Source organism: Bos grunniens, chromosome 26 (assembly GCF_055505025.1).
Source record: "Bos grunniens cultivar Pamir isolate PY7600 chromosome 26, Bosgru_T2T1.0, whole genome shotgun sequence".
Classification (NCBI taxonomy): domain Eukaryota; kingdom Metazoa; phylum Chordata; class Mammalia; order Artiodactyla; family Bovidae; genus Bos; species Bos grunniens.
The window spans coordinates 15,999,450-16,025,984 of NC_141190.1; the positions used below are offsets into that span (position 1 = coordinate 15,999,450).

The 26,535-nt window shown below is 37.0% G+C and overlaps 1 protein-coding gene across 8 annotated transcripts; it reads right to left on the bottom strand.

The window, feature by feature from the left end:
* Positions 1-611: 611 nt before the first annotated feature.
* Positions 612-26,500, bottom strand: NOC3L (NOC3 like DNA replication regulator). 8 transcript variants are annotated; one of them, XR_015155698.1, is made up of 21 exons: positions 26,378-26,500; positions 25,240-25,447; positions 22,237-22,369; positions 21,192-21,349; positions 20,540-20,593; positions 19,086-19,216; positions 17,909-18,070; positions 17,447-17,540; positions 15,591-15,766; positions 15,055-15,183; positions 10,572-10,703; positions 8,845-8,925; positions 8,401-8,512; positions 6,266-6,338; positions 6,118-6,181; positions 5,960-6,031; positions 5,441-5,622; positions 4,059-4,187; positions 3,283-3,380; positions 1,315-1,399; positions 612-969 (listed from the first exon to the last, which is right to left on the bottom strand). XR_015155698.1 is itself a non-coding variant. In XM_086378760.1 (21 exons), exons 1-21 carry the CDS (start codon positions 26,384-26,386, stop codon positions 841-843), a joined length of 2,400 nt encoding a protein of 799 aa, XP_086234886.1. In that variant the 5' UTR covers positions 26,387-26,500; the 3' UTR covers positions 612-840. The 8 variants fall into 8 exon arrangements, 4 of the variants coding, with proteins under 4 accessions (XP_086234886.1, XP_086234885.1, XP_086234889.1 ...); XR_015155696.1 differs by having other exon boundaries at positions 20,534-20,593; XM_086378760.1 differs by having other exon boundaries at positions 8,412-8,512.
* Positions 26,501-26,535: the final 35 nt, after the last annotated feature.

Here is a 26,535-nt window from a genome sequence, read left to right on the forward strand (position 1 = left end):
GGGGGCGGGGGGAATCAAATAAAAGCCCCTCGTGCTGCATGCATGCTAAGCCACGTAAGTAGTGTCCAACTCTTTGCAGTCCCATGGGATTGCAATCCCATGTAGCCCTCCCACCTCCTCTGTCCATGGGATTCTTCAGGCAAGAACACTGCAGTGGGTTGCCAAGACCTCCTCCAGGGGATCTTCCGACCCAGGGATCAAAGCCGTCTCTCTTACGTCTCTTGCACTGGCAGGTGGGCTCTGTACCACTAGTGCCACCTGGGAAACCCAGAAGACCCTCACTGGATACCTTTTATCCTTAAGACAGAATGGTAATGTCTCAGACTTGTTTTTTTCCACCTGGAAGGGATTTTTCCCCTTTCACCCTCCAGAGCATGTCAGAAAATATGAAGGACTTCAAAGAGACTAGAATCACACTCAAACTTTCCATGAAAGCAACCATGATGAGCACTCATTCTTTTTCCCATATACCAAATTAGGTTACTTCTTGAAGTTTATTGTCCAGGAAGAGCCAAAGAACCTGGTACCCAATTGAAAGCTATTTTTCCTTTTCTCAAAAATTTTCATAAAAATATATACACTCAAATTTAGAATGTTTCTCACTTCCATCATGGTGGTGCAATAAAAATAGATTTATTTGGTTACAAAGAGTAACTGGTAAAAAGGAATCTCATAGTCTTGATTTTCCTGTGCATATTTTTAGGATTGGGACAGAACCGTGTGCCACGCAAAAGATAATTCTTTCTCCTCAAGAGAAGGTCCTGAATTAACAATAATCTTTATGTGCACCCGCACAAACACACAAATATACAGGAAGTCCACCGACTCCTCATTCTTCCACTACCGCAGTGATGTTTCCAAACATTTGGTGAAATCCAGAGGCAACGGAGTAGCAACTTGACTGCAATGTCTTTTGATCAGCTGATTTAACTCTTCATTCAAAAATGAATCCCCTTGTAAAACTTTATCCTGAAAAAATGTTAGAAGTATGAGTTAAAAGTCTGCTTATGCTGTAAGCAAAAGACAAGCCATGAGCAAAGCTACAGATGGCAACAGCTGACATCAAAGCACACGGAATGTAACAATGACAGGGCCCGCGTCAGGTCTTGGACACGCCAGCTAGTCTACACTGAATCAAGTCTCCTGTCTCCAAGGGAATCCAATCCCAGAAATTCACCCTACCATCAGCTCCTAGACATGAAAAAAAAAAAAAAAATCTACCTAGAAAACAATTTAGCAAGTTGAAATCAGTTACTAAGAGACATTTAGTTTTTATTCCATCTTTTAAAAAAAATTATGAAAACTATCACATACCTTCCTTTTGGAGTTTGAAGATTCAACAGGAGGATTGAAGGTCATTGCTGCCATGCTATAAGCCTCAAAAAGTTCTGCAGCAGATCTATAATAACAAACATAAGAAATGTAAAGGCACCAATCTATCTGCATAACTTGAAAAGTTAGACTGCACCCGAAGAATTAGATCGTACCCAGAGAAAACAGTTTGTACTCAATGTATACTTCTCAATCTCCCTCACCTACTTCTCTCCTCCTAACCCCCTCCTTTCTGGCACCCCCTCATTGTTCTCTGTATCCATGACTGTTTCTATTTTGTTGGTTCATTTATTTTGAGAGTGAAATCATACAGTATTTGTCTTTCTCTGACTTATTTCACCTAGCATAATACCTTCTATGCCCATCCATGTTGTTGCAAAGGGCAAGCTTTAATGCCTTTTTTCATGGCTGAGTAATATTCCAGTCATATATACCTCACTTTCTTTATTCATGTATTGATGGGCATTTAGGTTGCGTCCGTATCTTGGCTATTGTAAATAATGCTGTGATGAACTTAAGGATGCATATATATTTTCTAATTAGTGCTTTTGTTTTCTTTGAAAACCAGCAAAACATACATATAAAATAAGTCCTAAATCCCCATATTAAAACTTCATTATCCAACTAAATCCACCTCATATAGGTCTGGTATACACGGATAAATATAAGCCTGAACGAAAAGAAGGCTGAGCAAAAGACCTCAAGTTTAATGTGATCAAATCTCAACTCAATCAGTTATGTGAAAGATATGCAACTAAGTGTTAAGTTAGTCGTGAGAACACAAGGCATGGAGTTATCTTCCACGGATTTCCAACAGTGTAATTCTTCAGTTTGCGTGGATTGGAAGCCAGGAGAGGCCAATCAGGACAGAATAAATGTCCATACCCTTGCATATAAATGAATCCTTAATGATCTGAGACTGAAGAAGGGCAAAGGTTAACTCTGTCCTACCTAGAAGGAAAAGAATTTATAGGAAATTACAATTTATACCTCATTAAGAGAGGTGGGTAGCTGACTATTATGATGTAAAAATACAGATCTGTTTTGTCATCTTTCCAGTATTTCAAGAGAAGCTGGAAATGTGATTTTTAGGTGAATTCCCCCAAATTTTACAATATAGCAACTAATCAGACTTTTTCTCAAACACTGACTAGACCAGAAAATTTTGTTTTCAGGCCACCTGTCTGTGGTCTCTGATTAAAGAAACCAGTGGGGCTGTAATAGCTCTGAGTGTCGGGACTATCACAAAGGTGTCTTCTGTAGAACCAAGTATTTCCTAATTGATCTTGTGTGGGGGTGAGGGGAGAGAAAAAATAATTACTACTGTTTCAACTTCTTTGTACTTTTTGAAATTTTTCAGAATAAAAACTTGTGGGTAAAGAAACTTCTTTTAGAAGGACCCCTTTCCCCATCTGGAAGAGAAAGATGAACACTGTAAGTGCTGGTCCAGATTCTGACCGGTCAGGGGACACAAAAAGATAGTTGTGAGGGCTAACAAGAGAAACTGCTGCCTTCTAGGTGGCCGGGTTCAAAGCACTTCTCTCTGCTTCTTCACTTCTCCCTTTCTGGTCCTAGCAGAACCATTCAGAGGGGGAAAAAAGGGGAGTCTGGTTAGACTCAGGGATCTTCACATAAAGCAAATACGGCATCATCTTATTAAAAGTTGACCCTAAATAATAAGCACCTGGGGATTCACTATTCTATTTACCTGTATGTGTGAAACTTTTTATAACTAAAAAAAAAAGTTAATTATTCAAAACAAACCAAATCTCAGTTAGCAATGTTTTCTCCTTGGAATAACTCAAGAAAATGAAGTGGACCAAATCCAGATGACCAAATGGCCACTTTCCATTTTGAAATCTATTACTTTGTAAAAAACAGATTTCTCATAGTCAAAACAGCTATCAGTGGTAATCTGGAGTTCTATAATAAGGCGACGCTAAACACTACCTTCGGCTCAATTCTGGCTTGAGCGCTTCCGAGCCTTCTGAAGGGGCTCCGGCAATGAGGTGAACAGCGAGCCTCTGCACGATGGGATGGTAATGTCGCTGAAGGGGAAAGAGGACCACCACATTTTGCGCGGGTCAGTATTTTATAAGACACAAGCCACAGTTTAATAAACACCAGTTTTTCTAAAAACTACAAATGCATATCTAATTCATTAGAACCACCCACCCACAGAAAAAACAGTACCTTTGCTCACAAGATTCCAAGTCTGATGACCAAGCTACTAGTAATGTAGCTTAGTCTTGCTTTTACAGTATGAAAAGGAAAATCAAAAGGCAATTTCTCTTTCAGAGTAAAAAAAGTTAGTTTACAACAGATTTCTTGAAATGTATTTCCACTCGAATGCTACTGTTCACACTATAGAGTCACAACATAGGTGAAACCCTCTTGAAACTGGCAGGCTTCCGAAGTCTCCCTGGATAGGACCCAATACAAATATGCCTCATAACGAATCTTCTATTTTGAATAGTGTCAGGGAAAGATTTCAGGAAATCTCACCCTACAATACTGTCACCACTTTCTGCTTCCTTAGAAAATGCATCTCAGCATCTTAATAGCAAGAGCAAAGTGAGATGTGGAATATTAAGACAGGAATTGTAGGAAAGGCAGTCCCAAAACAAAATACATTAAGTTCTCTGGCAATTATAGCTACTTGGGCAAAAACTGAAAAATTTTTTCACAAAAAGGAAGGGGCTTGGGTTGGGGGGGGATCCTCTTACCCGCAGTGCATGCAATTCCCAAAGAGCGGTGTTCTGAGCATTGCAGTACTCGGGTTCATCCAGCTCAGGAAGGAAAACCCCACTCCCCTGAGATTCATTGTCAAGCAACAGGTCTGTTTTAGGGAAAGTCTGCAAAAATGTCACAGAAAAAGAAGGACTAATTAAAACAATATTATTAATTTTAAGGATGCTATTGGATTCTGTACTTTTATTTCCATTTAAACATAATTTGGTTCTATAGTTACATATGAGATATAAGTACATGTACTTTATACCTAGTTTTAATTTCTGCAATTTAAGTTTGCTCCATAACAGAACAAAAATTGCAAAAGAATATTTTCTTAGCTTGCTTTGAAAATAATTCATTTCATCTTGCAAAAGAAAACAGATATTCTTTCACTCAGCAACCCCACTTTTAGGAATCCTTCTTATAGAAATAATTACATTAGATACACATATAAGAATATTCACTATAGCATCATTTATAATAGCAGAGACGCAAACAACTTACACCCATCAAAAGAAAAATGCAAAGTGTAAAAGCCAGATTGCTTAAATTTTAATTTCAACTCTGCAACTTACTAGTAGTGTCACTTTGGGCAAGTTTCTTAATTTCTCTGGACCTCAGTTTTTCCTATCTATAAATGAGAAAAATAGTAGCTACTTCAGAGTTGCTATGAAGATTAAGTGAATTAATTTTTGCAAAGCATGTAACAGTGCTTTCACACAGTAAGAACCATGTTAAACCAGCAGTCATTAACAAGACAAAGTAGCTGTATTTTTACTGACACAAAAATGTGTTCGCCACCAGTAAGTATTAAAAAGAAAAGTTGTAGAACGGAAATGTATATCATAATCCCGTCTCCATTAAAAGAAAAAAAATTCTGTTTGTGTGTGTTTAGGACTTCCTGTAGCTCAAATGGTAAAGAATCTGCCTGCAATGCAGGAGGCCAGGGTTCAATCCCTGTGTCAGGAAGATCCTCTGGAGAAGGGAATGGCAATCCACTCCAGTATTCTTGCCTGGAGAATCCCATGGAAAGGAACCTGATGGGCTACAGTCTCCAGGGTCGCAAAGAGTTGGACATGACTGAGTAATTACTACTTGTGTGTATTTAGCATACACATTTATATATGAATTTTTTAAGGTCTTCTGGACGGATATGCACCACCTGGTAAAAATGGTTATTTCTGGAGAGTGTCAGTAGGAGTGGAATGTTTTCCTTTCATAATTTTATGTACTTCTTTTATTACTTAATCTTATCACAAATATGAATTACTTTTATAATTAAAAAATACTGTAAGTGGGGGAAAAGACATATATCAAACAAAACACCGTTGTTACATAGCAAGAACGATGCTCCATCTGTTTGCACCCTACTTACATGCATTAATATTCTGTTAGTTGCTAAAATGCCAATGCTCGAATTTGGAAGCACATGAAGAGCAAGGGTACAAAGGCGCTTGATGAAGGCCAGGGCCCGCTGTTGAGAAACTTGCTTTCTGCGTTTAGTCAGCATGACATCAAGACACTGGAGGACGGTCTCAACGCCTTCATTCGTAGCACCTGAAACAGCAGGTAAGACCCTTCAGGGCTGGTCTCATCCCTTTTTCATTACGCAACTTCAATGCACTTGAAAAATCTCAGATGAACCTGTCATACCTGTCCCACATCATCTCCCTAATTGATGAAGCAGTGCTACCCTGCCCATGTATTGCTCTGAGTTGGAATTCATCTCCAGTCAACTCCAAAAGTTTTCTGAAATACAGATGTGTGGCACTGGCAGGCTGGCATTTTATGTACCAGCTCCTATTTCTCAATTCTCATTGACTAGAACTGCAGTCATAACATATTCTTAAAAGATAAAGATTTACTAAAAACACATTATCTTAAACATACGTACCTGCATGTAACTTGAACAGTGTTTTGTAAAGATGAGTATAGAATTTCATTGGATCAATATTCAGAACATCACCTTTGAAATAACAACAAACATCAATTAGGTATGTTACAGCCTCTACAGGCCAAGACAAACAAAACTTGGTCAAGAAACTATCTTACCTTGCCCAGAAAGAATATGAAAAGCAGTCTGGACACAGTGAAGACTTTCTTGATAGCTTAAGTCCTTCAAAAGACAAAGAAAAAAAAGGACATTAAGAATAACTACAATTTATATCTTAAAAAGTAATTCATTAGTAGAGTTACTTACACCAGACTCAATGAGAGAATGTAGAACTACTAATAAATCATCAAAAAATTCCACATTGATAAGGTGAGCAAACCTAGAATCAAACAGAATTTGGTTAAAAGGTAACATAAAAATAGATATAAAGAGCTTAAAAATTAAACTTGACTTTAAAACGGTGTTTTTAATATTACTTGTTTCAAAATGTTAGCTATGCTAGAGATGACAGTGATTATATTTTTCATTAATTCATACTGGCCTCTTGGACAATTCATACACAACTAGACACTATACTCAGCAGGAGTATATGAGGCACTAAACAAATTAAATATATTTCAAAAATACTCCTGCTCAGAGAAAAAAGTTGCTAAGAGCAAAGAGTCAGCTCTGAGACAAGCTGACTAGTTGCCCAAGTGATGTTCTAAGTAACAAAGGAGTCATCAGTTCCAGCTTCTAGGAAAACGGGGCAGGAAGAAGGAAGACAGGAAAGATTTTGCTATTAATAAGAAAACGAACCCTAGGAAAGCTTAAAAGAAATGCTGCACCTAGTGTCCAGCTCAGGCTCTTCAATTAATTACCTACATAATCCTAAATTCTGGCCTTCTATTTCTAGAAATAACTGAGATCACTCAATAGAGTTAAAGAATCATGTGAGCTACTAAATGTCAGAGCACTCTGTACACTATAAAACGTTAGGCACTCAAGTAGTTCAAGTCAGGATATCTCTTCAGAATTAGTGCAAGAGCCTTTGACACTAAGTAAATCTTAGAAGGAAAGACCTTAGAGGTCACAGATTCCCTGTGCATTGGTACAACCTTTTGGAGACGTAATATAGCAATAATTATCAACATTTAAAATGAACATATTCTTTGACCTAGCAATATACGCACACAAGTACATTGAAGCTATTTCCAGTGTAGCACTGGGCACTGATCAAATAAAGTATTATATATCCATAAAATGGAGTATCATGAACTTAAAAGTGGGTCTGTATATACTAACAAGGAAGGATACCCAGAATAACTGTTTATCAAAAAAAGAAAAGTTACAGAACAGTATACATTTGTGTGAAAGATTCAATCTATATGAAAGGTAGGTAGGCAGATTTATATACTGGTAAAGGAAAGAAGGGAACTTATGATCTTTTAATTTTTAACTGCATTATTTCAATTTGTATTAATAAATGAGCATTATGTTTAAAAAAAGAAATTGGTCACTGAAAAAACAAACAGGTCCTCCCTAATGTAATAATACCTTCTCTTCGAATCTCTGACTAACATCTCTTTCAATGACAAGAACCACACTATCTTATGAGGCAAAGCATTTCATCACCAAACAGCTCTAGTCATTAGGAAGTAATTTCTTCTTTATTGAACAGAGTCTGCCTTTTCTCTATCTTCCAGACATTAGTCCTATCTCTAAAGCTGGGCTTCCAAACAATGGTAGCCACTGGCATTTGAAATGCGGCTAGTCCAAACTGAGATGATATGCTATAATGTAAAATATATACCATTTTTCGAAGATACATTATGAAAAAAGGAATGCCAAATATCTCATTAATGTTTATCACTGACTACATGTCAAAATAATATTTTAGATAAAATAAATTCAGTAAAATATACTTAAATTGATTTCACTGTTTCTTTTTCCTTTTCAATGTGGTTAAAAGAGAATTTTAAATTACGTATGTAGTTTACACTATATTTCTATTAGATAGCACTGTTCTATGGGACAATATCTCAAATAACTGTAGAAAACTATCATGACGACCATAACTCTGGCTCACATCCCCCAACAGGTTCATCAGGGTTCACAGAAAAATACAAAAGGACCTATCTTAAGAGGAACAGATTATATAAGACCAAAAACTGACTACAGAGCAAAAGGAAACCAGAACGAAGGGATGAATCTTAGGGACGGTGAGAACTGAGTAAGCTGGAGGAAAGAGTTAGTGAAGGAAATGAAAAAAACTAAAGGTTTGAGATGAGAAAACCAAAAAATGTGTAGTGTTACAAATAGTTTCAAGGAAAGGCTAGTAACAAATAAAAAAGGAATGAGAACTGAGAAGGACACGAGGTTATCATTAGTGAGCCCTGTTTAAAATTCATGATTATTTTGGTCTTATTTATTTAGAAAGAATTTAAAAGATTTCAACCTACACAGCCCTTACTTGGCAAGACCTTCCAAAACTGCTGGCAAGAGAGGTGACCTCTGGGCCTTCTTCAGTATTCTGAAGTAGGTTACAAACACGATGTTCAGAGTCTCCGTGTGCTGAGAACAGACAAAATGACTTCAGTATAACCTAGTACACTTTCTCCCAAGTTAGCAAAACGATCACTTTTGAAAGCCCAGTCTTTTCTGTCTTTTCCCATCCCTCCTCACTATTCAACCTTAAGAGTTTCAACAAAACAGAATGAAGATACACATCCTGTTATTTCCTAAAACTACCATCATCAATCAGGTTACTATTTCCTGCATATCACACACCTAAGCCCCATGAAGTAAACCAAAGTCGTATAACCATAAGTTGAAACAATGTCTCTAGTTAAGATTATTTAACAAAACCTTTTTAAAAGCATAAGAGAATGTGTGAAACCGCCTACCAGTTTAAGTTTTTTCTCAGTACTCTCTGAAGCTTCTGCCTCCCGAAGTTCTCTCTCTAGTTTCTCTTCTGCTTTCTTCCACTGAAAGTAGATTTTAAAAACAAGGGTGTACCACTGAGTGAAGAAGCTAGCTTCAGAGACGCATTATATGTCAGTGTAATGAAACACATACAACACCAGAGATTGTCTACAGATACAAATACAAGCAAAAATAGAAAAACATGGATAAGAAACATACACAAACCAATTATATGACAGTGGCTGCCTCCCAGGAGGAAGGCAGAAGAATGGGATTGGAGAGAGGAACAAAGGGACTCCAACTCCATCACCAGTGTTTTCTTTTCAAGAAAAAAAACTGAAGTGTATTAATACTTGCTCTTCAGAATGATAAATACATGGGATATGTTATACTACTCTCTGTAACTTAAATTCTATTGTTACTCTCTGTAACTTAAATTTTCTATAACTTAAATTCTTTCAAAAAGAAAAAATGGACATGCTCAGCCCAGAAAGAATTCTTATTGTGAAATCACGAAAAACGTGGAAACCAGTCATCAACAATACTTCCCAAACTTATTAACATATAATGCATAAAACTAGATACTAAACATACAGAAATTCAACAAAAAAACAATTTTTTCCCACTCCTTCCTGCTGTAAGAGCAGCAAACAGTGGTTGCTACACTGCCTGAGACATAGGGGACTGAGTGAGGAATAGTTTCCTCCCTTCACATGAAGTTGTTAAAGATCTGCTAAGAATCTCTGATTCCCCACGGTAGCCACATACATGCTATTCCTAACAGGCATGTCCAACCTACATTAGGAGAGTGTAGTATAAATAATTTAAATATTAACCTTCATTTGTTAACAATCACTAAGTCTATTTTGACATTTCTGCCTTTTTAAAAAATTTATTTTTTAACTGAGTTATAATTGCTTTATAGAATTTTGTGGTTTTCTGTCAAACATCAACAAGAATTAGCCATAGGTATACATGTGTCCCCTCCCTCTGATATTTGTCTTGTTTTCAAAAGTTATTAGACCCATTCAAAGATGGATATTTCTGGAAATGACTTTTTATTTTGCTCCTAATAACCCATTTGAATAACCTAATAAACTGTTTAGAAATGTTTTGAGAAGAGATCATGATGATGATGGTGGTGGTGGTAACCAATGTTTATACAGTACACCCAGTGCTGTACACTCCGTTAAGTGGTTTTCCTATATTATTCTATTTAAACTGCACAGTGACCCCGGCAAGGCAGAGCTATTATTAGCTCTATTTCTCAAAATACTAAAAAAAAAAGTTTACAAAGTCCCATAGCAAATAAATAAAAGTCTGGAATTTCAACCTGGGTTTCAAATACAAAGCAACAGAGAAACAAGATTCAATTAAAACCTATGTTGTTGCCAACTTCACATGAATACACCCTTTCTTTTAAGGAAGGAATCTGTGTTATCACAACAAATCTAAGATGATCTTAAAAGCCAGCACGGCAAGAAAAAGCCAAAGGATAAAAGACAACATGGCAAGAAAACCTTTTCACCTGTTGCTCTTTGCTAATAAATTGTCAGTTAAAGTTGATTTCATAAAACATTTCTTTGCAATAACTGGGGAAAATAAAATCCTCTAAATATATTTATATATTATTTAACTATGATTTTTACCTGTGCCTAATTGATTTTACTCTAAAATCAATTAAAACCAAAAAGGAAATCAATCAAACCTTTCTCTGCATTCTTGATAGAGTTTTTCTCTTTTCCTTAAAAGTCATGAACTTTTTTGGTTTATTAATATCCTCTGTATCTTTTTTCACTTCTATTTCTTTGATTCTTAGGCACAAGAATGTTTTTAACATCTGTTATTGAAAAAAACACAAATACACAGCTTATTATTTATATTGCTCTCAAATACTTTAAACAGAATAAGCATTAAAAATGTTATTTCCTTCCTTCAAGCTAAAAAAAAAAATCCAAAAAACAAAAAAACTTTGCAACATCTTTTATCACATTTTACACAAAGTTCTATTATCTTTTTGCTAAACATATTCAGTAATTTGTCTATGATTGGAGTGTTCTTGCCTGGAGAGTCCCAGGGACGGGGGAGCCTGGTGGGCTGCCGTCTATGGGGTCGCACAGAGTCGGACACGACTGAAGCGACTTAGCAGCAGCAGCAGGACACTAGCATTTGTCTAAATTCACATAATTTTACTTTGCAATGAAATGAGAAGCAGAAGAAGAGAACACAATGTGGCACCGGCAGACAGGACTGCAAGAGCAGACAGGCCAGAAAAGGCTGGACCAGCATGCGGGGAGAGGATGCTTTAGATATCTCTAAACCAGCTTAAAGCGTCTGCCTACAATGTGGGAGACCTAGGTTCGATCCCTGTGTTGGGAAGATCCCCTGGAGGAGGAAATGGCACCCCACTCCAGTACTCTTGCCTGGAAAATCCCATGGACAGAGGAGCCTGGTAGGCTACAGTCCATGGGGTCGCAAAGAGTCGGGACACGACTGAGCGACTTCACTTTCACTTTCAAACCAGCTTTCATTTCCCAAATCAGATTCAATTCTGCAGTTAACAGTTCTAATCTTTTTTCCCCCAATAAAAAAATAATATGAAGACTAGTGTTATTCATTTTAAAACAATTTCTCTAAGCCAGTGGTTCTCCAACTTGACCAAATATCACACTCACTCAGAGGGCTTGTTAAAACACAAACAGCTAGACCCCATCCTCAGAGTCTCTGATTCAGCAGGTCTGTCATATGGGCCCAGCTGATGCTGGTCCAGGGACCATGAGTACTACTGCCTTAAGCCATTAAAAAAAAAAAAATCAGAAACTAATTCAGAAATTGATGTATTGTGTGCTACAGCGGCCATCCAAACACAAAGAAAAGGGGCTTAAAATCCTACACTTTCTGGGGAAGAAACCACCCTACTGACCTGCAGTTACAGCAGCATTGTGTTTGCGTGTGTGTGTTGCAGGAGGCGGGGTGGGGAGCGGTTGGAGAACTACAGGTTTGTATTATTTTTAAGTTCCTACACGTACATTTTGAAGAAAGCTGAGAATTTCATTTAAAGTGTGGAATGGAAACCAGGAAGAATGAAAAGCATAAATACTACACCTGAAATCATTCTAGGTATCAGAAGATTTTAGTATTTTGTAGGTATTCTGTGTGCTCATAAAATATCTCCAGGGTATCTTCCCAACCCAAGGATTGAACCAGTGTCTCCTGCACCGCAAGTGGATTCTTTACCTGCTAAGCCACCAGGGAAGCCCCCTCCCAAAATAAATAACTCCAAATCAAAGAAAGCAGTGCATGGTCCCTTACTAATCTTTGGTAAAGGAACCAAGAATGCACAACAGGAAAAGGACAGTCTACAAAAACTGGTGTTGGGAAAACTGGATATCCATACATAGAACTGAGAGTGGACCCTTATCCTACCAGTCATAAATGTTAATTCAAAATGGATTAAAGACCCCAAACCATAAAACCCCTATAAAAGAAAACGCAGGGCCAAAGCTCCTTGACACTGGTCTGAGCATTAATTTTTTAGATATAACACCAAAAGCACAGGCAACAAAAGCAAAGCAAACAAGTGAGACTATATGAAACTGAAAACCTTTCACATGCAAAGGCACTGATAAGATGCAATGGCAGCCTGCAGAATGGGGGAAAATATTTGCAAATCATGTATCTGGTAAGGGGTAATATTCAAAATACTAAGGAACTCAAACAACTCACAGAAAAAAAAAACAAATAACCTGACTTAAAAAAGAACAAAGAACCTAAATACGTATGTTTTCCAAAGACAACGAACAACAAATGACCAACAGACAAATGAAAAGATGCTCAACAGCATAATCATCATAGAAATGAAAATAAACACGGCAGTGAGATACCAGCTCACATCTGTCAGAAAGGCTATGGTGGCTCAGCCGGTAAAGAATCCACCTGCAATGCAAGAGATCTGGGTTTGATTCCTGGGTCAGGAAGATTCGCCTGGAGAAAAGACTGGCAACCCATTCCAGTATTCTTGCCTGGAGAATCCCATGGACAGAGGACCCTGGCAGGATACAGTCCATAGGGTTGCAAAGAAGTCAGACACGACTGAGCAACTAAGCACCCAAGCAGGCACACAGTGCACTTGGAAGAAGAGGAAACCCTTGGACACTGTCGGTGGGAATGTAAACTCATACAGCCATGTTGGAACAGTATGGAGCCTCCTCAAGAAAGTGCAAACTACAATTATCATATGATCCAGCAATCCCTCTTCTAGATATATATCCAAAAGAAATGAAATCAGTATCTCAAAGAGATACCTGCACACCCATGTTCATGGCAGCACTGTTCACAGAAGACAAGATATGGAAACAATCTACATGTCTGCTGGACAGATGAATGAATAAAGCAAACTGTGATAACATGGATGAGCCTGGAGGACATTATGCCAAGAGAAATAAGCCAGACACAGAAAGACCAATACTGTATGATCTCAAGAAGTGGTACACATAGAAACGGAGAATAGAATGGTGGTTGCCAGGGAGTGGAGGAAATAAGGAAACTGGTCAAAGGATACAAAACTTTCAGTTATGAGGTGAATAGGTTCTGGTATCCAATGTACAGCATGGTGACTACCATTAATAATATTCCATTATACACTTGAAATTTGCTAAGAGGATAGGTCTTAAATCGTCTCACTACAGAAAAACGGGTAATTATGAGAGGTAACGGCTGTGTTAACCTGACTGTGGTAATCATTTCACAATGTATACATACATTAAATCATCACATTGTACACCTTAAAAAAAAAATCACTGTAAAAACTATAAATATACAAAACAAACAAATACCAAGAAAGTAAAGGAAGCAGTTTATACTCTAGCATCGATAAAAGTGTTTCCTCACATCCAGTTTTGTGTTCAAGCCCTATTATCTGCTTACTCTAATATTCTGAGTAATATTTAAGCTCAGTATTTGTAATTTTAGCAGTTCAGCAAAAATGATCAGCTTCGGGGGATGAAAACGCTTTGATGACAAAGGAAGACTTTAAAGTTATAAAACAGTAAAAAATTAAATTAACAAAGATATCTAAGGCCCAAAAGAAGAAAACCATAAAACTTCACTTAAGAACATCAAGGTAAGATACTTCATATTCTTGAATACAAAAAAAAAAAAAAATCAATTCCATAAAATAATTAAAATGCAAAACTTCTATGAAGCAAAAAGACCACAATCCAAGATTAAAAGACAGCAACAAATATTTGCAATTTATATAGCAAAGATTTAATGTGCTTACTATGTAATGTAAGCTCAACAAACATGGACCTTTTGTTTCTTTTGTTCACTACTTTATCCCTAGGACCCAGAATAGCGCCTAGTACATAGTTTTTATTGACATAAATGAGTATTTTAAAAACTATTAACATATCATTAAGAAAGACAAATACCTGAGGGAAAAAACTGGCAAACAATACAAACAGGTAAAACATTCAAATGACTAATAAATGCACGAAAGGAAGCAAAACCTTACTAAGAACAATGTGTAAACAAAATAAACCACCTATTAATATACAATTTTTTTACCCACCAGGCTAACAAAGATTAAAGAGTGAAAATACTCAACATTGGGTAGGTTGTAGGGAAATGACACTCATCACTGGTGCGAACACAAGTGTTCAAATGTTTTTGGAGGACAATTTGATTTTCTCTTTCAAATATTTAAATGTGTATACTGTTGGACACAGTATCAACACTTAAGAAATTTAACTCACAGAATATTCACACAAGTGTGAAAAAATAACATGGCCAAGATGTTCTTTTCTATGCTGACTGTAATAGCAAAAATCTAGAAACAACTCAGCCGCCCCTCAAGTAGGGACTACATATTCACCTAACAGAATACTAAGGCAGATGTTCAAAAGAATGGGATAGCCCTTTACATAAATCCACAATCCATAAAAACTCCAGAATAGTTTCCATTGTATAAACCCATTTTTTACTTTAAAATATAAACACAACATGTCTCTATACATAAATGTCTATGATAGAAGGATACACGCCAAATTGTTATGAGTGGTTACTTTGGGGGAGTACTTTCACTTTATAGTTTATACACTTCTACAAAAAATAAATGCTTCATAACAACTGAAAATTAACTTTGTACTTTAAAAACAAACACAATGCGAGGTGAGAAAAGAAAGGCTTACCTCTGGCCTAACTTCATAATTTCTGCCCTTCACATAACCAGATATCACTTTAATTACACCCAGGGAAGCTTGGCCTAATTTATCTTGTTTAAACAGTTTCTTCACTGCTTCACAACACATTTCAGATATCTGAAAAATAAAATGTTACACTAAACCAGTGTTTTTCAACTGCATCGGTACTGACATTTTGGGCCAGGTGATTCTTTGTTGTGGGGGCCCGTCCTATATATTGTTTAGAAGCCTCTCTGACCTTTATCCACCAGATCCAGCGGCAACAATCCCCTCCTCCCACCACCACAGTCGTGACAACCAAATGTGTACAGACACAAGCCTGATGTTCCCCAGAGGGTAAAACCAGCTGCTACTCAGAATCGCTGCAACAAATTTATTTTCAAACAATTTTCTTGAAGAGACAGTATTTAATGGACCCCATTTTAGCAATAAATAAGAGCTCCAAAACAATTTTGAGAGAGAGGAAAACAATAATCACATGGTCTTGGATTTTCTGTTAAGGAAAAGCAGCAAAAGCAACCCACCAATTTTGACATGTCATTCATGAGAGGGACGATCAACACAATGATGTTGTTGTGAAAGTTGAAATGAGGCAGGGCCACCAACAGCTCACACAGGCTCTTCACAGCCACCTCTGCCAGGCCCTTGTAGGCCTTTAAGGAAACCACATTGCTTTTCTTCAGCTTCCTTTGCTTCCAGTCTAACAAAAGATAACTGGAGTTACTTCACTCACTGGTTAAAATTTCAATTAATTAGCTTATTTTACACCAACAGGCAATCATATGAAAAATCAACATATCATCTGAATTCTTAAATAAGAGTTGTCTACGCTTAAGACACAAGTACAAATGTTATCACTAACATTTACCTACCATCATTCATCTTCTGACTCTCCCCACAATTACAAGGATCTTAGATCTTACATCATTTCCCTGGGCTTAGTGCTAATGCTCATTGTGGTATCTTTACCCAAGAGGTCCACAAGAGGTTTAACTTCTTCATAATAACTGATGATTCACAGTACCTTTTTTCTAGAAATATCTACACACACACTCTGTAATGTACTGTAACACAGTATCTTGAATATAAGATACTTGAATATACGAAAATATGCCAATTTTTTTCTAAAGTAGGTTCAACACCTCCCTCTTCATCATACACAGCCAGAGATGAGAAAGACAGTGACTTTTTAAATTTTAATTAATTAATTAGTTTTTTGGCTGTGCCACAAAGCATACAGCAACTTAGTTCCCCTACCAGGAATCGAACCCGTGCCCCCAGCAGAGGAAGTATAGATTCCTAACCACTGGACCACCAGGGAATTCCCCAAGTGCCTTTGTTTTGAACTTGCTTCTCATAAATGTGATTTTTCCTCAAACAGACTGCATTCACCATAATTAAGAACAATATTTTCTATTTACTTAAAACTGACAAGACTTCATAATGGATAAATGAATGGATAAACAAAATGTAGTGTGTACATACAATTGGATATTATTCAGCCTTAAAAGGGAGGAAAATATTGACACACACTACAACAGGGAAGAATCTTGACATTATGATAGATAAATAAATGCTAGTATCTAGGTTCCAGCTGAGATGACAGAGCACAGAAGCAATATCCATGCCACCCACCCCATTCCACGTCCTTACTGGGCCAACAGATTCAGATCTGTTGCAGCTGAGATGGCAGCTGGGTGATCCTTAGACCCAGCACTGAGTAAAGGAGCCCAACTGAGTCAGATGAAAGCTCCTTGCCTTGGCAAGAATCTCTTCCCCATTCATGTCAGAATGATTCCTATGCCCTTTCTCCTCTGAACGAAGAGAAAGCAAATGTTAAGTCCATTTTCACGGCACTCATTACGTCCAATCACATTATCTTTCTCCCCTGACCACTCCTTCCAAATAAAAAACAGTAGAATAAATTCTAACCATTCATAAATTCAAGAAACATACAACTATTTACTAGGTACAGGACTGCAGCAATGATAATACTAATACTGATAGCTGATAATGCACAGTATCTAGTACAGGCACTATAATCCTACTTCATACCTATAAATTAATTCACTCCTCACAACAATTCAATGAGACTGGATTGTTCCTATTAAAGAAAAGCATCAAAATACTATTAAAGAATAGTACTTTAACTATTCTTATTCCCATTTTATAGACAGAAAAACTGCAGCACAGAGAGGTTAAGTCCTTTGCCTATCACAGGTACTAAGAGGTGAACCAGAACTTGAACTCAGGAAGTCTGACTATAGACTCTGTCCCTCATCATACACTACACTGACTCAACACACAGGACAGAATACAGAATTCCCCTTCCTGATGAGAGCTCAGTGTGCTACACACTCTTAGGATACTTTTAATATACCTTTAATCATTTGCTCCAGATTTTCCAAATAAAATTTGTATTGGCTAACCAGGCCTTCTTCAAATTCTCTTAATTTCTGGGTTTCTTTGCGAATCTAAAGAGACCAAAAAGATTATTTTCTTAAATCAAAATATTAAAATCCATTTTTAAATTAGCACAAAATATGAGTACCCCCACTATTTCTCCCACCTCTGCATGCTCAGTTGCTATAAAGTCGTGTCTGACTCTTTGTGATCCTATGGACTATAGCCTGCCAGGCTTCTCTGTCCATGGGGTTTTCCAGCAAGAATACTAGAGGGAGTTGCCATTTTCTCCTCCAGGGGATCTTCTCGACCCAGGGATTGAACCCACATCTCCTCCATTGTCGGCAGATTCTTTACTACTGAGCTATCAGGGAAGCCCTTTTCCTGTCTCTAGCAAAGCAAAGTTTTCAGCTTGTGTAGCAGTTATATCCAGCATTACCTTGGTGGATTTTTCTGCCTCTGTTAGGGGTCGTATTTTATATGAAGGAGTAATGTCTTTAAATAACTCCATCAAAGAAACTATCACCAGCTTTCGAACAGTAACAGCCACATCAGGATCCTGCTCCATCAGCATAGAACGTAATTCTTTCAATTTTTTAATCTGTTAAAGAAAGAACATATAAGGCTAGAGAAATGGCAAGGTAATTATGAACAAAAGAAAACCACCACACATCTGGCACAATAAGTGGAATTCACACAACGGCTCACAGTCTAGTCCAGCCACACACAGCTCCAGACACTGCTCACGTTAACAACACATAAATCACTAAAGTTGTAAGTTCATCAAATTTTTGTTAAAAAAGCAGTTAGAAAAAATATACTTTAAAAAGTTTACATTAATCTATTTTTAGAAATTCTTTTTTTATTGAGTTTTCTTTTAATGATGCTACCTTTTTTTAAATTGAAATATAGTTGATTTACAATGTTTCAGTTGTACAGCAAAGTGATTCAGTTATACCCATACAAACATATATGTATTCTTTTTCAGATTCTTTTCCATTATAGGTTATTACAAAATAATGAATATAGTTCCCTCTGCTATACAGTAGATCTTTGTTACTGATCTATATTATATATAGATTATAATAATCTATATCTGAATCCCAAATTCCTAATTTATCCCTCCCCCACCCTTTTCCCCTTTGGTAACTGTAATTTTGTTTTCTATAACTGTATCATTTATTGAGATTCCACACATAAGTGATATCGTATGATATTTGTCTTTCTCTGACTTTATTTACTCAGTCTGCTAATCTCTAGATCCATCCATGTTGCCACAAATGGCGCTGAGTTTTCTTAAAACATGTGTCTTATTTCCCTGAAAACACTTTCTGAAATATATTGTTACATACATCAAGTATAGTCCAATATCTTCATTCAGAGATGAAAAAATAAGACTCAGAACGTTCAAGCAACTTTTCTAAGATCACAGAAGAAACAAAGTTCAGATTTGGATTAGGCTAAGGTTCTATGTACTCTCTTATTTTAATTCAGTTACTACCATTTTGTTAATGTCCTTCCTTTCCATGTGTGCTTATAGCTAAGAAGAGAATCTTAAAAGATCAGACTATTACACCACATAATATGAACAGCCTAAGGAAATTAGTTACACTTACATTACTTTCTGGATCTGATAATATGGCAGATGCTAAGGCTGCAATATGCATTTTCCTCTCCTGTAGTTTCTTCTTCCTCTCAATTAAATGTTCTTCTAATGTCAGCTCCTTAATGGGCTTCTCAATTATCTCTGAAATAGATTAGGTTTCACCTCTTAAACATTTCTTTATTTACAAGTATCCAAGAATCTTAATGATTAAAATAATTTTCTTGTAGTAACAAACAACCATAATGATAGCTAACTTTTACCAAGTACTTGCTATGAGCCAAGATTACTATTAATACATATAAATCTCTCATCAATCACATGAGGCAAATACTATCATTAGCCTCATTTTATAGATAAACTGAGGCAAAGAGAAAGTAACTTGCCTAAGCTCAAATATGTGGCAGAAATGGGATTTAAATCCAGGTAGTCTGATTAAGAGTTCTTATTCTTAAGTACTATGCTAACTGTTGCTGTTGTTTAGTCACTAAGTCATGTCCATTCAACTCTTTGTGACCCCATGGACTGCAGTCCATCAGGCTCCTCTGTCTGTGGGCTTTCCCAGGCAAGAATACTGGAACAGGTAGCCATTCCTTTCTCCAGAGGATTTTTTTGACCCAGGGATCAAACTTACGTTTTCTGCATTGGTAGGGATTCCTTGCCACTGAACTATAAGGGAAGCCCACTGTGCTAATAAACCCACAATAATTCATACAAATTAAGAGAAAGAACAATCTGAATTAGTTTTTAAAAAGTACAAAACATGCTCCTCTGTTTTCAACTCTATGCAAAATACATCTACCTTAAGAAATGTACATGGAACTAGATTTACCAAACACACAAGCATAATCTGTTATAAGCCTATGAAGAATGACCCAAAACAGTTAAAATAGTTGCCCTGTAATCTTTTACACTAATAAGGTTTGCTAAGACAAAGTAAAATTTAACTAGCTTGTTTTATCACAAATTCCAACCCAATATAGTTTAAACCATAAAATATGTTCTTTCAGTTTAACTGTGATTAGAACTGGTCCAACTATTAGAACCCACATTTAGTTATGTAAAACAGACATACATAAAGTATAACTGCTCTAAGAAAGAACCAAAATAATTTTATACCAGAGTCATTTTTATCCTTTTAGTTAAAAAGTTAATAGTTAATTGTAGGCAGGTCCTTAAATTATGATTAAAAAGAATTCAAAATAGTAATAATTTATCAGACTCTCCACACATGCCTAGACATCACCAAATATAAGTGCATAAAATTTTCCATAGGAAGGGCAACAAACAATCAAATTACACGAGGTGAGATTTTCAAACTGTGGGAAAATGTTCAAAATGACCTTGAAATGACCAATACTCCAAAATGCACATTCCAGCTTGTATCTAAAACTAATTCACTATTAAGTAAAAAAAAAAAGTAATTCTCAATTAACAGTTAGTAACTAGAAAGATGCATACCATTACCTTCCTCAGGTTCCATCTCTTCTTGATCCTCTTCGTCTTGGTTACTGTCAATAACTATATGGAAAATATGCATATTAAAAATGTGATAACATACATAAGTTGTAAAACCACAAGGAAAACCAGGGAAGTGATTATCATAAAACTCAGGAAAATAGTTACTTTTATTAGGAGAGAACAATTAGTGATTAAGGGGAGCAGAAGGGATGTTTCTGAGTGCTGGCAGTATTTCTTGCCCAGATGGTAGCTTTATGGGCAGATTTTTTTGATAAACCACATAATTTCACATCTTTGAGTCCCAGACTTTTGTGTTTTATTTCACAAAAGTACACGTATGAAAAAAAAAGAGTCTAAAAACGGACGACTAGTATGTTTCTAATTTTAGAAACAAAAAAATGAAACACTCTGAAAAGAATCATCTTAACCTTGCAGCTTCAGCTGTACTCACAGTACAGTGCGCATAATTGTACTATGAGATAAGCATTTGTATTTCCGGTCAGAATTGTCAACTTTGCTCTATGACTAACTGTAGCTACCCTGTTTTGTAGATATGAGTAAAAGTCAAAGTAAAATAAATTTTGAATGAGAAAATTTTGAACGTGATATTAGTAAGGGACCAAAATTTTAACCTAATACACAGGCTGATCAGATTCACCTGGTTTCTCTCTGGTCTGTGGGATTATACCACTTTTATCTTTGATAGGAAGTAAGTGAATCAGTTCCTTCTCTGGTGCAGTTTGCAGAGTTCTTGGTATTTTTTCATATTTATCTATAACACTCTCATGCTTCCGTTTCTTGACGTGAACAGGCTCACTGCAGGAAAAAATTTCAATATTTTTAAAAAAAGAACTTAAGAGACTTATCATTTTAAAAGTACATAAAAATAACTCACTAACCAAATCTTTAATAGGCATAAAGATATTAGCACTTAGATCAGGAACATGAGAGACATTTGTGTAGTAAATGAATCATATGGCCTACCATATAAAGCCATAAAACTATGGCTTACATTTAGTTTTCCCTTTAGCGGCAAAATAAAGGCAAAGTTACAGATTTTTTTTTTGAAGAGTATTCCACAGAGCCAATGTGGACATTGTGCCAAATGTTTTACTTTCCCCAAACCTTCAGAACATAGCATGGACTTTGGACTTCACCTAAGTATTAAATTTCAGATCCATTATTTGTGACTATGGGAAAACAGTTTCCTTTCTGTGAAATAGAATAATACCTACCTGATATGGTAACATGGAATGGGAAATGGCAACCTATTCCAATAACCTTGCCTGGAAAATTCTATGAACAGAGGAGCTTGGCAGGCTGTGGTCTATGGGGTCACAGAGAGTTGGACACAACTGAGCAATTAAGCATGGGAGGGTGACGGTGACTGAGACATGGGTAATGTGGCCATAAGGAACTCGGGACTGTTTTGCCTCAAACAGAGAGCGTACGTCACCCATTCACTCTGCTTCACTATTCAGACTCAAAAGAAATAAAGATTTATACTAAATAAAATCATTTTTTTATGAGCTAATTTTATTTACGAAATAAACAGAATAAGGTTTACAGAACAGGGTTTACAGTTTACAAACTCCAGTGTTCAGAGATGAGCAGCATCTTGCACTACCCACCTGAGTAAAATTCAGAACCAAGTTTTTAACGTTGAAAGGATGTGAATGACTATAATCTAAGTGAAGTACTACCTGGAAGAAATGTCTCTCGTTAGAAAAGATGCTCTTTGTCCTAAATCTTTCATTAACTGTAAGTCATCTTCATCCATCATATCTAAAGGAAGGGCTTCCTCCTCTTCTTCCTCTTCCCTCTCAATCCTTTTACCTATTCCAACAAACAACAAAAAAAAAAAATCAGGAATTAGTATTAGAGACATAGAATCCTGTGTTTTTGTGTCTATGATAGGACAAGCTTATGTTTTTCAACCACCTTAGCCCAATGTTTCTAAACGTGAGCACTACTGACGTGTTGGGCAGGACAATTCTTTGCTGTACTTGGTTGTCATGGGTGAGGCAAAATGCTAGCATCTTTGACCCCTTAAATCTAAACACCAAGAGCATTCTAAATGCCAGGTCACTTACACCAAGCGTAAGAATTTAAAATACATCCAAAATTCGTTAAATTTACATGTAAGAGAAAAATATGCAGCAGCTTAAAAATTTTTTGGAGGAGGAAGCAATGATAATTGTGTCATCTGCTGCAAAGATCTGGTAGATCATATAGCTAGAATATGGCTCTCAGTCTCAACAACTGTATGATATTGTATATCTTTATATCATTTAACAATTCCCTGCTGATGAACATTTTGATTATTTTCAAAATAATTTTTTTTTTGCCATAGTGAAAGTTGCTCAGTCATGTCCAACTCTTTGGGACCCCATGGACTATACAGTCCATGGCATTCTCTAGGCCAGATCACTGGAGTGGGTAGTCTTTCCCTTCTCCAGGGAATCTTCCCAACCCAGGGATCGAATCCAGGTCTCCCACACTGCAGGTGGACTCTTTACCAGCTGAGCCACAAGGGAAGCCCAAGAATACTGGAGTGGGTAGCCTATCCCTTCTCCAGCACATCTTTCCGACCCAGGAATCGAACCAGGGTCTCCTGTATTGCAGGCGGATTCTTTACCAACTGAGCCATAAAGGAAGCCCCTTATAGTTTCCATATTTTTGCCATAATTAACCATAATAATTGCTATACTGCCAAATATGCCATAATAATTGCCATAAATTAACAGTGTTGCAACGAACATGCTTGGGCATATATACTCTTAGAAAATATTTTCAAATAATCATAGGATACATTCCTAGCAGTGAGATCTCTGGGTCAAAGGAAAGTCTATTTTTTTTTTTTTTTTAATTCTTACTGTGATAGTTCACATATGAGTTTATGTGTACATACATATTTTTCTCCTTTTTACTCAACTGGTGATAACCTATAATTTCAAGTGGGTGGAAGTTCCAATATACATGACTGTTCATCATTTATAGACTACTTCATGTTAGAACATAAAAAGTTTCCTTCTTTCTTGAAACATGTTTCTTTCCATTTCTAAGACATATACAATTTAAGTTTTCTTCCTAATTCTCTGGCTCCACCTCAAACCACATTACAGGTTTCTCTACTCACTTCTTAAATGCTGGCGTTTCTTAAAATTATTTTCTGGGTTCTCTTATTTTCATGTTACACAGTCTCCATGGTGATTTTACTCAAGTCAAAGGCTTTGATTACCATCTATATAGTAATAATTTGCAAAACTATTCTCTCTAACCCAGGTCTTTCACTTGAACATTATACCTATACCCAACTCCCTAAGAGACTTAATTTAGACGCTCAACATGTAAGAAGAAAGACATTTTTTGCTTTTATTTTTAAAATATAATACCTAACATATCATGCTTTTTTAATTCTTCTGAAATTTAGATAGATCTTTAAACATATCTAACTCAAGCAAGGCCTATTTTTTTTTTTAAATAAATGAAGTATTTTTTTTCTTAAATAATTGAAGATTAAGTGACAGACTAAGGCCACACCACTAGTAAGAAACAAAATCTGAGAAAAGCTCAGGCATCCTGACTTCCAGTCCCATGCCCTTTTATACATCACAATAGCATGGTTGCCAAGGGATCAAAAAGGTTCATCTAGTCAAGGCTATGGTTTTTCCTGTGGTCATGTATGGATGTGAGAGTTGGACTGTGAAGAAGGCTGAGCGCCGAAGAATTGATGCTTTTGAACTGTGGTGTTGGAGAAGACTCTTGAGAGTCCCTTGGACTGCAAGGAGATCCAACCAGTCCATTCTAAAGGAGATCAGCCCTGGGATTTCTTTGGAAGTAATGATGCTAAAGGTGAAACTCCAGTACTTTGGCCACCTCATGCGAAGACCTGACTCATTGGAAAAGACTCTGATGCTGGGAGGGATTGGGGGCAGGAGGAGAAGGGGACGACAGAGGATGAGATGGCTGGATGGCATCACTGACTCGATGGACGTGAGTCTGAGTGAACTCCGGGAGTTGGTGATGGACAGGGAGGCCTGGTGTGCTGCGATTCATGGGGTCGCAAAGAGTCGGACACGACTAAGCGACTGATCTGATCTGATCTATCTGAAGAGAATGAGATGTAAACAGGAAGAAAGAAAAGTCAGATATAGTCAAATATTAATACTCTGAAAGTGCAAGTTCTGCTGTAGCAAAATGGGTCTGACTCAGAATGGTCACATTCCTTAACTGTTTTGAGTACTTGGGAGTTTTGAACAGGGTGACAAAAGAATAACCTTGACAATTACAGCTCAATTTCATTTCAAGTGAAAAGAAAGCCAGAAGTTGAGAAAACTAAGTGACACTTGGCAACACTGTGAAGAATGCATCAGAGAAAAGCAATACTCTTTCCTTAGCTAACTGCCAGTGAAATGGGAAAGTGGTAGCACTGGAATGCCCAAAAGTTATTTACATGGTTATTCTGAGTTTGTTTCCCAAGTATGCACTGAAAATCTTCAGATCTGCTTTCTAAACAAACTAAAAGCAGAAGCTGGGTCTCTTTCACCATGAATACTGCATTAAAATGTTTTCTCATAGTGACTGAAACACACAGGACTACGATCCTTCCCTAGGAGTGATGACTAAAAAGCAAAGTTATTGCATGAAGAATATTTTAGAACAAATCAATAGAAACTGGAACACAGGAATGTTTTCACAGTTACCTGGTTGTTTTTCCTTTGGGTCCTCCAATGGAACAGGTTTCTTAGACACAGCATCTTTTACAGCTTGCCTCAGTTTCCTCTGCTCTTTACGGTACTTCTTGAGAGTGCTTTGTTGTTTAAACTGTTTGTTTTTTAGCTTGTTCTCAAGTTTGACTTTACTAGTTTTCAACAACTTCCGAAAGCTTGGAACCTGTTTTTTATTTCTTCTCTAGAAAACACCAACAGAAGGGGCACTGAATACTCAGAAAAATAAATTACTTTATTTTTAAAATCAGGTTAAAAAGAATTGATTATTTCATTAGGCCAATTCCACAATTTTAATGTCTCACAGTCACGGGTCTTGCATATAAGAGCTAAAGCCACACTATGGCATTAATCCTACAGAACAGCACTAGATCAGGAGTTATTCAACGGGAGGTTCCTACAGTGAGCAGAAATCACAGCGGCTCAAAAGGGTCTAAGACTCAAAAAAGTGTGAAAAACCACTGAGTTACTGGTAAACAGTTATTCAAGGCTAGTTTAACACTTGTAGTTTGGCATACTAAGATTAAAATGTTGGCTGTCTGTAGCAATAACAAGTGATATTTACATATCGCTTAACTGTTTACAAAGTGCTCTAACATATTACCGCCAACAGCCTAGAGGTAGTGACTGCTGTTATATTACTGATGAAGCTACAGCTTAAAGAGATCAAGACAAAGACCCTTAAAAGTAAGGAAAACAAAACTGAACTTGCATGTGGATTACAATTTGCTTTTCTATATACTTACCTTTAGGAATAAAAAAAAAAAAAGGACTTATCTCAGGTCCCAAGACTCATAAACTTATTGAAAGCAGGACCGTTTCTCGTCTGTAAAATAACGGGTTCAAAAGATGGTCCTGAAGAACTCTTCAAGTCTGACATCTTATGAACTCAAGACTTCGTGCTAGTGTCATTGCGGCCCGCTGAAGCCAAACGCGCACAGTGGGTGAAAAAGGAGCCAGGTCTAAGGGAGAGGAAGCTGACAGCGCGGAGAGCCAGGAGGGAGTCCAGGGAGCCCCTAATCTAGGCCACTGCCGCCGCCCCCATACATCGGCAGCGACTCTGTGACCCAAAAGGGTCCTAAGCCGCGGGGACCAGGCTTCTGAGGTCACTTACGGCCTTCATCCTTAAGTGTGCAGGGTACCCGGCTAGACAAATTCGCCAGTGACAGTGGTAAACCAGGAATCCCGAACCCGCAACACACGTGCGAAATCAGCAACACTGAGCCAGCCGGAAACTGCCACTAGCCCCTCCCCATCCTCCACCGCCGGAAA

Excerpts from the sequence above, each read along its gene's own strand:
- NOC3L (XM_086378759.1), bottom strand. Across the intron at positions 15,184-15,590 it reads TGAATGACATGTCAAAATTG|ATATCTGAAATGTGTTGTGA; the intron begins GTGGGTTGCTTT and ends TTTATTTTTCAG. Across the intron at positions 4,188-5,440 it reads CTAACAGAATATTAATGCAT|ACTTTCCCTAAAACAGACCT; the intron begins GTAAGTAGGGTG and ends ACATTTTTGCAG.